Consider the following 15,908-nt stretch of genomic DNA (forward strand, 5'->3'; position numbering starts at 1 on the left):
TCACTGCAATTTCAGAGTTATATAAATAGCATTAGATATATTCACACTAAACAAAACTGATATAGGTGCCGCAGACATTGAAGGAAGGAGAAAAATAGTTAAACTGTCAGAACCATAGTCCTTTTGATGCAAGATTAAATAGCTTCTTGACTATATTATCCCCCAAACAAAAGGCATGATTCACATATATCGCAGCTCATCAGTGCCATATAACTCAGAAAATGTCTGCTTACAAGGATATTACTCACCATGTTCTTGGATTCCTTGTGAAATATCAGCCTTCCTTCCAAGCTTGTTTACAGTCAAATATGATCTACCTGAAACAATGGAGCTCTCAGTATTGGCAAAACCATCAATACCTAATAAAATTGGATGCTCGATTACAAAGGAAAAGAGATTTTACTTTGCTTTGATGTTGTGGTTGAATATTGACATTGAGTGGCAGGATCAGGTAAGTATCTATTAAACGACTTTTGAAGCTGATCATATGTTGCTGATACGATTGGATTTCCAACAATTAGCTCGTGAAGAAGTGAGGTCTGCATTTTGTATGATTAATATAAGGTTTCTGTTTTATTGAAAGGACTAACAGTAGGTGAAGAGGAATGGCCTGAGCAACTATATTACTAAGGAAGCTATGCTCACTTGGGTTGATGAGTCCCTTGTATTCCAAAGAGGTATTTAAAGGGATGAAAATTAGAAAGTGAATGTTGACCCTTTGGTGGGATGACTCAACCTTGGATCATCAACCATGATCTTGGTTGATAAAAAGGCACTGACATGGCAACTTGAAGGACAGTTATTCAAGATAATATTATAACATCATGGATTGTTTGGTTGCTTTAGAAAAATATGCTACAGAAAGAACCAAGTCAACTTTTTTGAAATATAAAAAATTCTTGAAAGGGTTAGTTTTCAGATGCTGAGAAAGAGGTTTATATATCTTCAGGAGCAAGATTCCGTAGTGGTCGATTGTAGTAAGGGTTAGTTGGAGTGCTTTTGAATGACATGTGAGGATGCATCACCCGAGCTTTATGAGCTGGCATTTTAACTTTCTGATGCCAGACTTTAAATTCTCTTGCGATAAGGTAGAAAAAAGTAAAAGGGTTGTGAAGTTTATCCCGTGTGACTATCTAATAGATATGTAATATTTTGCAATCAACAGACTGCTGAACCTAAAAGATCGTTTTCAGTTTCTCTAACTTATCTTAAGGGTGAATAAGGATATTAAATTCATGAAAGTTCACTGCTAAATTGGTGGTGAGACTTCTCAAAGATAGTCTTATTAATCTAAAGCTGGGATGCGGAATGGAGGTTCTAAAAGAATTAGAAGCTTAAGGATTGCATGCACAGTAAGTTAAACAGAATCAATCGATAATGAAAGTGAAGTGCAAGTTAATGTGTCAATATAGATACACTCTCCAAGAGTAGGCAAGCTGAAAGGACACATGCCTGCATGCTGATGTGGGAGACAACAAAATCTCTTGCTTTTCTCAACAGGATAAGGGCAGCATTCCTTGTACATGGATATGCCTTTTTCTTGTTTTTGAATGATTGACTCATCATCTATGAAGAAAATGAGATCAGGGGCAACTAAAACCATTGTATTTGTGCTTTTTTATTTTATTTTATTTTTTTGTAGAAAAGAGAATTGGAACTAACTGATGCAGAGGTAGTCAATCAGGAAGCCATCAGAGCTCTTTGTTGTGGTCAAACTAAATCATAAAGTGAGCTTGCTGACAGGGCTATGATAATGGATAAATTAGAAAAAGAAGGAAAAGGCTAAGGAACATTAAATTGTTTAGAGCAGAAATTGAAAGTGATCTCAGTAGACTATTGACATCATGTGCTGGGAGAACTAGGGGAAGAGTCTTCTACATATCTCAAGTGGAAAAGGAAATTTCCAAATCATTCCCACATCATCCCCATGCCCCACATGTAAAGCTGATGGTAAAAGTTCCTTCTTCATCACTTTCTATTTTTTGAGTTTTGAAAGGGAAAACACTGTTCTACTAATGGTATAACAAACTTGACCTGTTGACCTTACCTAAGGGGAATTAAAGTTGTGCTTTGAGATTTGAAGGGAATGATCAAATTTACTGCTTCGAGGTATTCATATATTTTGTTGTATTTCTTTAATAATCACAATTCCTATGTATATTATTCATGAGTTAGTTCTGCATATTGTCAAGTGGTATAGAAGTGGGTGCCAACAAATGGTTTACACATAAGTTATCAATGATACTTCTAGACTTTCATCATATATGAATGAAGATAATTTTATCTCATGCACACACGTGGGAATGGGTGGAGCCTTGAGATGAGAGGAGAAAGAAAAGAATAGATTCCATCTGCTTGCAAGAGAAACATTGAGTGTCCCAATGAATGTTTATGGGTTACCACCAAAGTATTGCCTGCGGGAAACAATTCACTATCTCAACCCAAATTCATAAGTCATTGAATTCATTGAATTCATGAGTTCTTGGGTCTTTACAAAATACATTCTAATCAATGTGGGATTCATTATTCACACTTGAATTGAAAGTGTTATCAAAATCACTATTAATGAAAGTTCCCGTGAGCCTGAAATTGTTGTTGAAGTATTTGGCCATAGCATTTATTTCTTTAGGAACAGTCCTTTTGCCTTCAAAAACCTTTAGTTTTAGCGAAAAGAGAACAGAAATAGTAAGTTGTGGTGATTAGCATTTCGGATTGTCTTTCCTCAATTCAGTCACAAAACAAGACCACACATGTATCCTGTGGACTAAACGAACTTGATACATTTCAGATGCTGTCCCATGGCTGGAGCAATCCTCATTCATCTATAAGATGGCTCCAGTGAGATCAATAAATTCAACCAAAGTTAAGTTTAATTAATCAAATATTGTTAGAGAATAATATAAGTCATTGAAAATTCCTCACCTAACAGCTTAAGTTTTTGGGTTGAAATGGTTCTTTTCATGGTTCAGAATTTCACTGTCACGAATTCGATCCTCACCGTGTCCACTTTCTAGTGAAATTAAGAAAAATACAAGGTAAACCAAATATTAGCTCTGTGCAATAAATAATTTTTTTAATGAATAGTGGTTAATGAAATTAATTTACGAATTTACTAGAAGCATTCATTTATCAATGTAATCCATCGCAAAACCACTCCCACGAAATTTGGCTTGTAAGGATAGACATAAATGATATAATTAAGTGGTCATGAGTTCAATCCTCACCACCCTCATTCTATTAATAAAAATAAATAAAGGATTTTATAAGAGTTATGTTATAGGAAAAATGATTGTGTAATGTTATAGAGATTTGTTTTGCATGCATTAGTTTTTTTTTGCTTCAAAAAGTGCGGGCCCCACAAAATGTTGTGTGTGTAGGAAATTTTTTTTTGTCATGTTAAATGATGAATGCAAATCCCATAAATAAATATTGTGGAGTTTCTTAGTAAAGATATGTTGGATTTGATGCATCATTCACCAGCCCAATGGGCTCTCGTGTGAGGGGACGTGTTTGAGAAATATAAAACCATTAATATAGTCTCACCCAACAACTTAAGCTTTTGGGTTGAAATGATTCTTTACATGATATCAGAGTCGACATAACTAAGTGGATATGAATGAGCTCAATCCTCATCGCTCCCATTCTATTAATAAAAAATACTTAAATATTTTGGAGTTTCTTAACACAGGTATATTGGGTCTGATGCATCATCCACCCTTCAAGATCAATGGACTCTCGTGTGGGGGATGTGTGTTACAGAGAGATAATATAAAACCATTGAAGGTACATTACTTACGGAGCTTTTGGGTTGAAATGGTTCTTTACAAATAGTTTTACTCGTGTTTTAGCTTCACCCTCTTTTAACAATGTAATCTATCACACTTCATGTTAATTAATTAAACTACTTAATTAAAACATACTCACATTTAAGTAATTATATACAAACTTGATTAAAGAGTTGGATGGTATGAATACAATCTCAACTACAAATTCTGGTTCTTAAAAACTTTTACATAATAAATCCATAGCTAATTGAGCCTGAAATTCCTATAGTTGGGCAGCAAAGCTTACAGAATATCTATACACATTATCTCGTCTCAAGTTAGACTTCCTTGTTCTTTGGATCCTACGTCAGTTTCCCTCCCTCCTTTCCTATTTATTTTTCCTTCATTCTTGTCTTCTACCATGACCACAATCTCCCTTCATAGAGTTTTAACATAGGACTGTCCCTGGATGGATATCTTCTGCAAAAGGAATATGGTCCTTAGCATTGCCAGTGACTGAATACATGTGGCTTGGATTCTGCTACAAAGGACGCACCAAATGATGAAATCTTTCATTCACAATGTTTATCCACAATATGCTGGCTGCAAAGTCAGTAGCTCAGCTGATATGAACAAAATCCATCCACTATCACAGCTCAATATTGGTTGAAAAGCCAAAGTCCCGCGAGATGTTCTGACCAGCAGGATAGATAAAACGCTGAAGTGAAGTCCCTCTTGTCGGATACAAAGCCCAACTTTTAGTTTTGTTTCTGATTATCTCTTGAGTCTTGATGTTTATCCTGACACAATTAACCTTGGAGCCCAAACGGTGGATTTTGATACTCATCTAAGCTTGAGAAACTGCCTCCTCAAGATATTTAAAAGTTTTATGATATTTTAAGACACCCATAAACCAGAAATCAAAATTGTCCACTGTGACTATCTCTATGTGCTTCTGTCTTGGTTTCTGAACATTTTCACTTTGGTTCACACACTTGATCTTCTTCAGTGGAATGACAACCTGTACATGATATATATACTTTTCAGAACTTTAACAAATCTTGGATTGGGGGAAACTGAGATAGAAGAAGAGGGTTTATGCATATGATATACTACTTGATGACTTACCTTATAACGGATCCTACACATTTGGCCTTTCTGATTAAAGACTTTCATTGATCTCTCACTGCAGAAGGCAACCTTTTCAGTGGAGATGAAGAGGAGACCTGCTAGAGGGCCAGATGTGGTGGACAGATAGCACTGGGAAACTTTCAGCAGCCTCTCCCCTTCTCTCACACTAAAATATTGCTTAAAGACTTTATCCACTCCACCCACTTGAAGAATGCGAGCTCCCAAGCTAAACTTCCTCTTAATAGTTTCAGATATATTTGTCCCCAATCTCACTGCAATTGAAGGAAGGAGAAAATTAGTTGCGAGTTTCAGAACCACAGTCCTTATCATGATAGCTTTAATAACTTCTTGACTATACCATTCACCAAAGAGAAGGCATGGTTTTCATAAATAGCAACTCATCAGTGCCATATCACTTGGAAAAAAATATCTTATGTTTTACAAGGATACTCACCATGTTCTTGTACTCCTCCTGAAAGACTATCGGCCTTCTTTCCAAGCCTGTTCATTTTCGAATATACTCTACCTGAAACATTGAACCTCTCAGTACTGGTAAAATCATCAATATTTCTTAATAAAAGTACATACTACATGGTAAAGGAAAAGATATATTTACTTTGCTTTGATGTTGTGGTTGAATATTGAGATTGAGTGGCAAGATCAGGTAAGTATCTGTTAACTGACTTTTGAAGCTGATCATATGTTGCTGAGAGGATTGGAGTTCCAACAATTAGCTCATGAAGAAGTGAGGTCTGCATTTTTTATGATTAATAAGGTTTCTGTTTTTATTGAAAGGACTAGCTGTAGGTGAAGAGGAACGGTTCTGTGCAACTAGATCACTAAGAAAGCTATGCTCACCTGGGTTGATTAGTCCCATGTATTCCAAAGAGGTATTTAAAGGAATGCAAACTAGGAAGTGAATGTTGACCCTTTGGTGGGATGACTCAACCTTGGATTATCAACCATGATCTTGGTTGATAAAAAGGCACTGACATGGCAACTTGAAGAAAGTTATTCAAGATAATATTTTAACATCATGGATTGTTTGGTTGCTTTAAGAAAAAGATGGTACAGAAAGATCCAAGTGAACTTTTTTAAAACTTGAAAAATCCCTGAAAGAGTTAGTTTTTAGTGGCTGGGAGTTGTTTATATATCTTCGGGAGCAAGTTTCCATTGTGCATGGTTGGTCGAAGTAAGGAAATAAAACCTTTGTGTCAGATAGTATATTGCCATTTTGTCACGTAATCCGTTGGAGAACTGCACTGGTTTGGAAACGGGTAAGGAAATTAAAACAGAAAAAGTAATGGATGAAGCACCCTTATTAGTTGAAATACTTTTCAATGACATGGGGGGATGCATCACCAAAGCTTTATGAGGTGGCATTTTAACTTTCTGATGCCAGACTTGTCTAAATTCTCGTATGTTAAGGTAGAAAAAAAGTGAATAGAAGGTGAAGTTTATCCCTCATGAGGCTAAGAAAAGATCCAGTTTCTCTAACATGGCTGAAGGGTGAATAAGTGTTAGAGAAATATAAGATAAAAGTATTAATATGGCAAAATTTTCCTCGCACTTACCATGTACAAAAGATGAATAGGAATTCTATTATAGTTTTTTGCTAATATCTGCCACCGGTAGTACCTAAGAAATGGAAATTGTTTAGGTAAGAAATGGAAAGGAAACAATGAATGAACATCTAAGGCCGGCTATGGACATCATGTGCTAGGAGCAGTAAAGGGTAAGACGCCAAATCATTCCCACATCATCCTCGTGCCCCATGTGGAAAGCTCATACTAGAAGTTCCTTCTTCATCACTTTCTGTTTTGTATTATGAAAGGTAGATCACTATTAATTTTTTTTTTTTTTTGGGTACATTGCCAGGAGGTATCCCCATTCAACCTTCTCCGAACATCATGCCTTCGGGGTACGGCCCGTTTGAGTTAGCCTCTCATTTTATGTACAACACAATTGGCTTTCCCTAAGAGGAATCAATGATGTTCACTTGAAATTTGTGGGGAATGATTAAATTTACTAATACTAAATTTTCTTTCAATTGTTTTATTTCTTGATTAATCACAATTCCTGTGTATATATTTAAGTGTTAAGTTTGTGCATATTGTCAAGTGGTGTGACTGCGTAAAAGAACACCAGTTATGTAGCTAATGGCTTACAGGTAGGTATAAGGAGTTATCAATGATACTCTAAAACCCTTATCATGCACCCACAAAGTTAACTTTTGGTACCTAACAAATCCTTTTCCCCATTCATATGGGTCCTTTACAAATCTTTCTGAAAGTTTGCGCTCACCAGAATTGCTACGGGCCCAAAATGCAGAACTTGCAAACTGGCTATCTCTTGCACGCACAATGTTTATCTGCAATTAATATGCTAAGGCATTATTGCACTGTCTTCCTTCTTAGGAAATTAAACCTTAAAAAGTAAAGATGAAATACACCGAAAACACGGGGAATTCTTTTTCATTTACGTTCTTTTCTTGCATCATCAAAGCTTTATGAGTTAGCATTTTAACTTTCTGATGTCAGCCTACTTTAAAATCTCTTGCAAATAAGGTAAGAAAAAGTAAAGTGATGATGAAGTATATATATCCTTTATATCCCAAGTCACTGCTCAGCCTACAACATCATTTTAACTTTCTCTACATGGTTGAAGGGTGAATCCCTAATGTTTGCATGTGTGTGAATTTCATTTCATGCTTAAACAAAAAAACGACCAATAATAAAGTCAAATGGTAATTAATGGGTCAAAATACATAGCCTGTGCCAGAGTATGCCAGCTGACAGCATACGTGCCCAGTTGCTGAGATGGGGAACTACAAAATCTCTCGCTTCTATGTTAACGTGGGATAAATTTTTGATACCACTGTTATATCCACTTAGGCGAAATTTCACCTAAAATCAAAAGCGGGTAAAAAATTATAAAATGTAAAATTCTAACGGAAAAAAATCATAAAAACATAAAAACATTTGGAATTTTGATGAAATTATTTTGATTAAAAAAAATTGTAAAATCATAGATTTAAATCAGATTTTAACAACCATGCACATGGATACAACATTTTGCCAATTTTGAAAAAAAGTGCAATGTGGCGGGAAAAATAAACTTGAAAAGTGTTTGAAAAATTATCTGAGATGTTATAGTTATTACATCTTTTTCTTATTACCTCTTACTACTAAAGCTTAACCGTTGATTTCTCTTCAATCTAATGGTTGTAATTTATTGGGTCATACTTATTAATTAATTATTAATTTTTAATAAATTATAATCATTAAATTGATGAAAATCAACGGTTAAGGTTTGATAATAAAAAGTAGTAAGAAAAAGAAGTAGTAAATATAACCTCCCCTTATATATATATATATATATATATATATATATATATATATATATATATATATATATATATATATATAGAGTTTTATTAATCTCATGTTAAAGGAGATAAGTTATCTCATGTCATAGAGATAAATTTGTGGGCTCCACCACCTGAAAAAAAAAGAAAAAAAAAGGTGACACAGTTATCGAAGAATGTGTAGGAGATAAAATTATCACATGTAACATAAGAGTAATTTTTCTCATATATATATATATATAGGGGCAGGATATTCTTACACCGGTGTAAGAGAGTCTTAAGATCATTGATACTTGTAAATGGCTCACATTACTAAAAAATTTGAGCCCTTAGATATAAATAGAATCAGTGGACAAGATTGATAGTGTAACTTACACTGCTGTAAAATGATCCTGACCCATATATATATATATATATATATATACGAGACTCATATAATATTATGTAAAGAGAAAAGAAAAATATGGTATCATACTCTTTTATATATATCTTTTATAATATGAGAGATATTAAATCTTATTTTTGATCCCCGTAAAATGTAAATTAAAAAAAAAAGTTTAAAATTATAAAAAAATATAAATAATCAGTTTTAGAATAAAAAATAAAATAAATTATTTGTTAAAAAAAAAAAAAAAAAAGGCGTACACATCAATTGTTCTTTGCTGACATGGCTATGATAAGGGGGAAAAATATGGCACATCAGCCCAAGAAAAGAAAGTTTTTGAAGACTTACGTGGAAATAAAAATAAAGAAAAAGAGTAAAATGAAAAGAATTTTTTCAAAATTGAAAAAAATGAGTATCCAATAGCATACGTCGGTTGTACTGAAGTTTCTTTCAAGAAAAATAAGACAAACTGAAATTGTTTAGGTCAGAAATGGAAAGTTATCTCTTGCAGTTGCAGCTATTGACATCGTGTTTTGCGAGAACTAGGGGAAGAGTCTTGTACATATCTCAAGGTTTTGTGGAGAAGCTGATGGTAAAAGTTCCTTCTTCATCACTTTCTGTTTTTGAGTTTTGAAAGGGAAAACACTATTCTACTAATTGGTTTAACACACTTGACCTAATTAAGGGGAATTAAATGTTGTGCTTTGAAATTTTAAAAGGGAATGATCAAATAAAATTTACTCCATTGATGTTTTTCTTTTATTTGTTTCATTTCTTTATTAATAATCTCAATTCCTATGTATATGTGTTCATGTGTTAGTTGTGTATGTTGTCAAGTGGGTATCAACAACTGGTTTACAGGTATAAGAAGTTAACATTGATATACTCCAATACTTTCATCATCTATCTACTATGTTAACATTAATAAACACGAAACCCTTTTCAATATAGGATTTTATTGTCATAAAAAATGATGAATGATGTAGTTTTAAAAAGCGAAATAGATAAGCTGCAGAGCAAGAAAGTGTTAACAAAAATCAATAATAATGAAAGTTCTGTGTCAGGAGGAGCCTGAAATTGTTTTTGAAGTATTCGGCCATAGAGCCATTTCTTTCGTAACAGTCCTTTTTGCCTTAAAAAACCTACATATTTAGTGAAAAGAGAACAAAGATACAAGTTGTGGTGATTAGCGTTTGTGAAAGTCATAATCTTTGTTTGAGAACAAAGTCAACCTCCCGAGAGATCAATAACTTCAACCAAACTTAGTTTAAGTAATCAAATATCAATCTAGTATAACTAACTGAAAGAAATAAAAAATTTAATTGATAATGGTTAATGAAATCAATTCACTAATTATATTAGAAGCGTTCATTTATCAATGTAATCTGTCACACTTCCTGTTAATTATTTGAACTAATTAATTAGAACAGACTCACATTTAAGTAATGATATACAAAATTGATCAAAGAGTTTGTTGCTATGAATACAATCTCAGATACAAATTATGGTTCCCGAAAAATTTTACATAATAAATCCACAAGTAATTGAGCCTGAAACTCCCCCAGTTGGGCAGCAAAGCTTACAAAACATCTCTACAAACATTATCTAGTCTCAAGATGGACTTCCTTGTTCTTTGGATCCCATTGCAGTTTGCTTCCCTCCTTTTTTCTATTTATTTTTCCTTCAATCTTGTCTTCTACCATAAATCCATAACCACAATCTCTCTTCACAAAGCATTAACATAGAGCTGTCCCTGGATGGATATATTCTGCGAAAGCAATATGGTCCTTAGCATTGCCAGCCACTGATTACACATGGCATAGATTCTGCAACAAAGCAGGCACCAAACAATGAACTCTTGCATTCACATTGTTTATCCTCAATATGCTGGCAGCTAAGTCTGCTGCTCATCTAATATGAACCACGTCCATCAACTGTCATAGCTCAATATTAGGGGGGAAGCCAAAGTCCCATGAGATGTACTGATCAACAGGATGGATAATGCAATGAAGTGAAGCCTCTCTTCTTTTTTGTTTCTGATCATCTCTTGTATCTTGATGTTTGTCCTGACAACAAAAACCTTGGAGCCCAAACAGTGGATTTGATACTCATCTAAGCTTGAGAAACTGCCTCCTCAAGATATTTAAAAGTTTTATTATATTTAAAGACACTCATAAACCAGAAATCAAAATTGTCCAATGTGACTATCTCTATGTACTTCTGTCTTGGTTTCTGAACATTTTCACTTTGGTTCACACACTTGATCTTCTTCAGTGGAATGACAACCTGTAGATGATATATATACTTTTCAGAACTTTTAACAAATCTTGGATTGGGGGAAACTGAGATATATGAAGAGGTTTATGCATATGATATACTACTTGATGACTTACCTTATAACGGATCCTACACATTTGGCCTTTCTGATTAAAGACTTTCATTGATCTATCACTGCAGAAGGAAACCTTTTCGGTGGAGATGAAGAGGAGACCTGCTAGAGGGCCAGATGTGGTGGACAGATAGCACTGGGAAACTTGCAGCAGCCTCTCCCCTTCTCTCACACTAAAAAACTGCTTATAGACTTTCTCCACTCCACCCACTTGAAGAATGCGAGCCCCTAAGCTTAATTTCCTCTTAACAGTTTCAGATATCTTTGTCCCCAATCTCACTGCAATTTCAGAGTTATATAAATAGAATTAGATATACTCACTAAGCAAAAACGAGTTAAACTGATATAGATGCCGCAGGCATTGAAGGAAGGAGAAAAATAGTTAAACTGCCAGAACCATAGTCCTTTTGATGAAAGCTTAAATAGCTTCTTGACTATATTATCCACCAAACAAAAGGCATGATTTTCATATATAGTACCTCATCAGTGCCATATCATTTGGAAATTATCTAAGGCTTACAAGGATACTCACCATGTTCTTGGACTCCCTGTGAAAGACCATCACCCTTCCTTCCAAGCTTGTTTATAGTCGAATATACTCTACCTGAAACATTGGAGGTGTCAATATTGGCAAAACCCTCAATACTGAATAAAATTAAATTTCTACGATAAAGAAAGAGATTTTACTTTGCTTTGATGATGTGGTTGAATATTGACATTGAGTGGCAGAATCAGGTAAGTATCTGTTAACTGACTTTTGAAGCTGATCATGTGTTGCAGAGATGATTGGAGTTCCAACAAGAAGCTCATGAAGAATTGAGGTCTGCATTTTTTATGATTAACAAGGTTTTCGTTTTGTGGAAAGGACTAGCAGTAGGTGAAGAGGAACGGTCTGAGCAACTAGATTACTAAGGAAGCTATGCTCACTTGGGTTGATGAGTCCCTTGTATTCCAAAGAGGTCTTTAAAGGGATGAAAATTAGAAAGTGAATCTTGACCCTTTGGTGGGATGACTCAACCTTGGATCATCAACCATGATCTTGGTTGATAGAAAGGCACTGACATGGCAACTTGGACAGTTATTCAAGATAATATTATAACATCATGGATTATTTGGTTGCTTTAGAAAAAGATACTACAGAAAGAACCAATCAACTTTTTTAGAACTTAAAAAATTCTTGAAAGCGTTAGTTTTCAGAGGCTGAGAAAGAAGTTTATATTTCTTCAGCAGCAAGATTCCCTAGTGGTTGATCGCAGTAAGGGTTCGTTGGAGTGCTTTTCAATGGCATATGTGAGGATGCATCACCCGAGCTTTATGAGCTGGCATTTTAACTTTCTGATGCCACACTGCTTTAAATTCTCTTGCATAAGGTAGAAAAAAGTAAAAGGGTTCGTGAAGTTTATCCGTGTGATTATCTAATAGATATGTAATATTGTGCAATCAACAGACTGCTGAAACTAAAAGATCGTCTTCAGGTTCTCTAACTTATCTGAAGGGTGAATAAGGATATTAAATTCGTGACAGTTCACTGCTAAATTGGTGGTGAGACTTCTCAAAGATAGTCTTATCAATCTAAACTGGGATGCGGAATGGAGACTCTAAAAGAGTAAGAATCTTCGGGGTTACATGCACAGTAAGTTAAACAGAATCAACCGCTAATGAAAGTCAAGTGTAAGTTAACGTGTCAAGATACATACATTCTCTAAGAGTAGGCAAGCTGACAGGACATGTTCCTACGTGCTGATGTGGGAGACAACACAATCTCTTGCTTTTCTCAAAAGGATAAGGCCAGAATTCCTTGTACATGGATATGCTTTTATCTTGTTTTGGAATGATTGACTCATCTATGAAGAAAATGAGATCAGGGGCAACTAAAACCATTGTATTTTGCTATTTTGTTTGTAGAAAAGGGTATTGGAGCTAACTGATGCAGAGGTAGTCATTAAGGAAGCCATCAGAGCTCTTTGTTGGGGGCAAACTAAATCATAAAGTGAGCTTGCTGACAGGGCTATGATAAGGGAATAAATAAGAAAAAGAAGACAAGGATAAGGAACATGAAATTGTTTGGGTCATAAATGGAAAGTGATCTCAGGAGGCTATTGACATCATGTGCTAGGAGAACTAGGGGAAGAGTCTTCTACACATTTCAAGGTTTTGTGAAAAAGGAAATTTCCAAATCATTCCCACATCATCCTCATGCCCCACATGTAAAGCCGATGGTAAAAAGTTCATTCTTCATCACTTTCTGTTTGAGTTTTGAAAGGGAAAACACTGTTCTACTATTGGTATAACACACTTGACCTTACCTAAGGGGAATTAGTGTTCTGCTTTGAAATTTTTAAGGGAATGATAAAATTTACTGCTTTGATGTTTTCGTTTATTTGTTGCATTTCTTTATTAATCTCAATTCCTATGCATATGTATTCAAGTGTTACTTTTGCATAATGTCTAGTGGTATGGAAACAGGTGCCAACAAATGGTTTACAGGTATGTTATCAATGTTAATCCTAGACTTTCATCATTTATCAAGGAAGTTAACTTTAATGCCCAAGAAATCCTTTTCTAGAATATATATTTATATTGCAAAATCAAAGATAGGATTTATCGTCTTCAAAAATGATGAATGATATAGTTTTAAAAAGACAAATAGAAAAACTACACTTTTTGTGTGAGTCCCAATAAATGTTTATGGGTTACCAACCAAAGTTTTACCTGCCTACCACAATTCATAACAAGTGGGTTCAACACTGCATTTAACCCAAAATCTTAAATCATTGCATTCATGAGTCCTTCAGTGCTTACTTAATACATTTATAACTAGCCTAATATTTCACTACTCACCCTTGAATTCTCCAAATAAAGTAAAAGATGGTTATATTGACAAAAATTGTTTTTTACAAACTATATTATGTTTTACTGATAAGAATTCATTCAGTAGTGTTTTCTTAATAAGGCATAATGTAATTTGTAAGAGTTTGTACACAAAAATTTTGTAAATATAATCTTTCCTAATAAAATATTAGCAAAATAGCTATTAATGAAAGTTCCCTTAAATTGTTGTTGTAGTATTTGGTTATAGCAGTGATTTCTTTAGGAACAGTTCTTCTGCCTTCAAAAACTTATAGTTTTAGCAAAAGGAGAACAGAGATTGAAGTTGTGGTGATTAGCGTTTCGGATTGTCTTTCCACAATTCAATCACAAAACAAGTCCACACCTGTATCGTTTGGACTAAATGAACTTACACATTTCAGATGCAATCGCACAGTTGGAGCAATCCTCATTCATCTATAAGATGGCTCCAGTGAGATCAATAACTTTAACCAAACTTAAGTTTAATTATTTAAAAATCACTCTACTATAACTAACTGAAATAAAAAAATAAAATAATGAATAGTGGTTAATGAAATCAATTTACTAATTAAATTAGAAGCATTCATTTATCAATGTAATCAATCATAAAACCACTCCCATGAATCCTGAATTGCAAGGAAACACATAACTGAAATCCTTATATGCATGTAACCAAAAAAAAATTCCTTATATGCAACCTTTAATAAAGGAGCAACTTTATCCATGCTTCTTTTTCACCCTCTTTTAATAATATAATCTATCATACTTCCTGTTAATTAATTAAAATAGACTCAACATTTAAGTAATTATATACAAATTTTATTAAAGAGTTGGATGGTATGAATACAATCTGAAATACAAAGTCTGGTTCTTGAAAACTTTTACATAATAAATCCATAAGTGATTGAGCCTGAAATTTCTATAGTTGGGCAGCAAAAGCTTCCAGAATATCTACACACATTATCTCTTCTGAAGTTGGACTTCCTTGTTCTTCGGATCCTATATCAATTTTTTTCCCTCCTTTTCTATTTATTTTTCCTTCAAACTTGTGTTCTACCATAACCACAATCTCCCTTCATAGAGCTTTAACATAGGGCTGTCCCTGGATGGTAATCTTCTGCAAAAGCAATATGGTCCTTAGCATTGCCAGCCACTGAATACATATGGCATAGATTCTGCAACAAAGCAGGCACCAAATGATGAACTCTTGCATTCACAATGCTTATCCACAATATGCTGGCAGCAAAGTCTGCAGCTCATCTAATATGAACCACATCCATCCACTATCACAGCTCAATATTGGGTGGAAAGCCAAAGTCCCATGAGATGTTTTGACCAACAGGATGCATATGCGATGAAGTGAAGTCTCTCTTGTTTTTGTTTCTGATCATCTCTTGTATCTTGATGTTTATCCTGACACAATTAACCTTGGAGCCCAAACGGTGGATTTTGATACTCATCTAAGCTTGAGAAACTGCCTCCTCAAGATATTTAAAAGTTTTATGATATTTTAAGACACCCATAAACCAGAAATCAAAATTGTCCACTGTGACTATCTCTATGTACTTCTGTCTTGGTTTCTGAACATTTCAGTGGAATGACAACCTGTACATGATATATATACTTTTCAGAACTTTAACAAATCTTGGATTGGGGGAAACTGAGATATATGAAGAGGGTTTATGCATATGATATACTACTTGATGACTTACCTTATAACGGATCCTACACATTTGGCCTTTCTGATTAAAGACTTTCATTGATCTCTCACTGCAGAAGGCAACCTTTTCAGTGGAGATGAAGAGGAGACCTGCTAGAGGGCCAAGCCTGTTCATTTTCGAATATACTCTACCTGAAACATTGAACCTCTCAGTACTGGTAAAATCATCAATATTTCTTAATAAAAGTACATACTATACGGTAAAGGAAAAGAGATTTTTACTTTGCTTTGATGTTGTGGTTGAATATTGACATTGAGTGGCAGGATCAGGTAAGTATCTGTTAACTGACTTTTGAAGCTGA

At 34.4% G+C, this 15,908-nt stretch overlaps 2 protein-coding genes and 1 pseudogene across 2 annotated transcripts; all 3 read right to left on the bottom strand.

Annotated features, from left to right (window-relative positions):
* Window positions 1-4,025: 4,025 nt before the first annotated feature.
* Window positions 4,026-5,740, bottom strand: LOC133310659 (GEM-like protein 4). The gene is made up of 4 exons (XM_061511621.1): window positions 5,512-5,740; window positions 5,350-5,421; window positions 4,893-5,167; window positions 4,026-4,785 (listed from the first exon to the last, which is right to left on the bottom strand). Exons 1-4 carry the CDS (start codon window positions 5,651-5,653, stop codon window positions 4,612-4,614), a joined length of 663 nt encoding a protein of 220 aa, XP_061367605.1. The 5' UTR covers window positions 5,654-5,740; the 3' UTR covers window positions 4,026-4,611.
* A 4,451-nt stretch (window positions 5,741-10,191) lies between these two features.
* LOC133310650 (GEM-like protein 4) lies at window positions 10,192-11,879 on the bottom strand. The gene is made up of 4 exons (XM_061511611.1): window positions 11,724-11,879; window positions 11,569-11,640; window positions 11,041-11,315; window positions 10,192-10,933 (listed from the first exon to the last, which is right to left on the bottom strand). Exons 1-4 carry the CDS (start codon window positions 11,863-11,865, stop codon window positions 10,760-10,762), a joined length of 663 nt encoding a protein of 220 aa, XP_061367595.1. The 5' UTR covers window positions 11,866-11,879; the 3' UTR covers window positions 10,192-10,759.
* Window positions 11,880-14,721: 2,842 nt separating this feature from the next.
* On the bottom strand, window positions 14,722-15,901 carry LOC133310668 (GEM-like protein 4; annotated as a pseudogene).
* Window positions 15,902-15,908: the final 7 nt, after the last annotated feature.

This window comes from Gastrolobium bilobum, unplaced genomic scaffold, assembly GCF_033153095.1.
Source record: "Gastrolobium bilobum isolate Gb01-03AN ecotype WA unplaced genomic scaffold, APGP_CSIRO_Gbil_v1 utg248554, whole genome shotgun sequence".
In the NCBI taxonomy this organism is placed as follows: Eukaryota; Viridiplantae; Streptophyta; class Magnoliopsida; order Fabales; family Fabaceae; genus Gastrolobium; species Gastrolobium bilobum.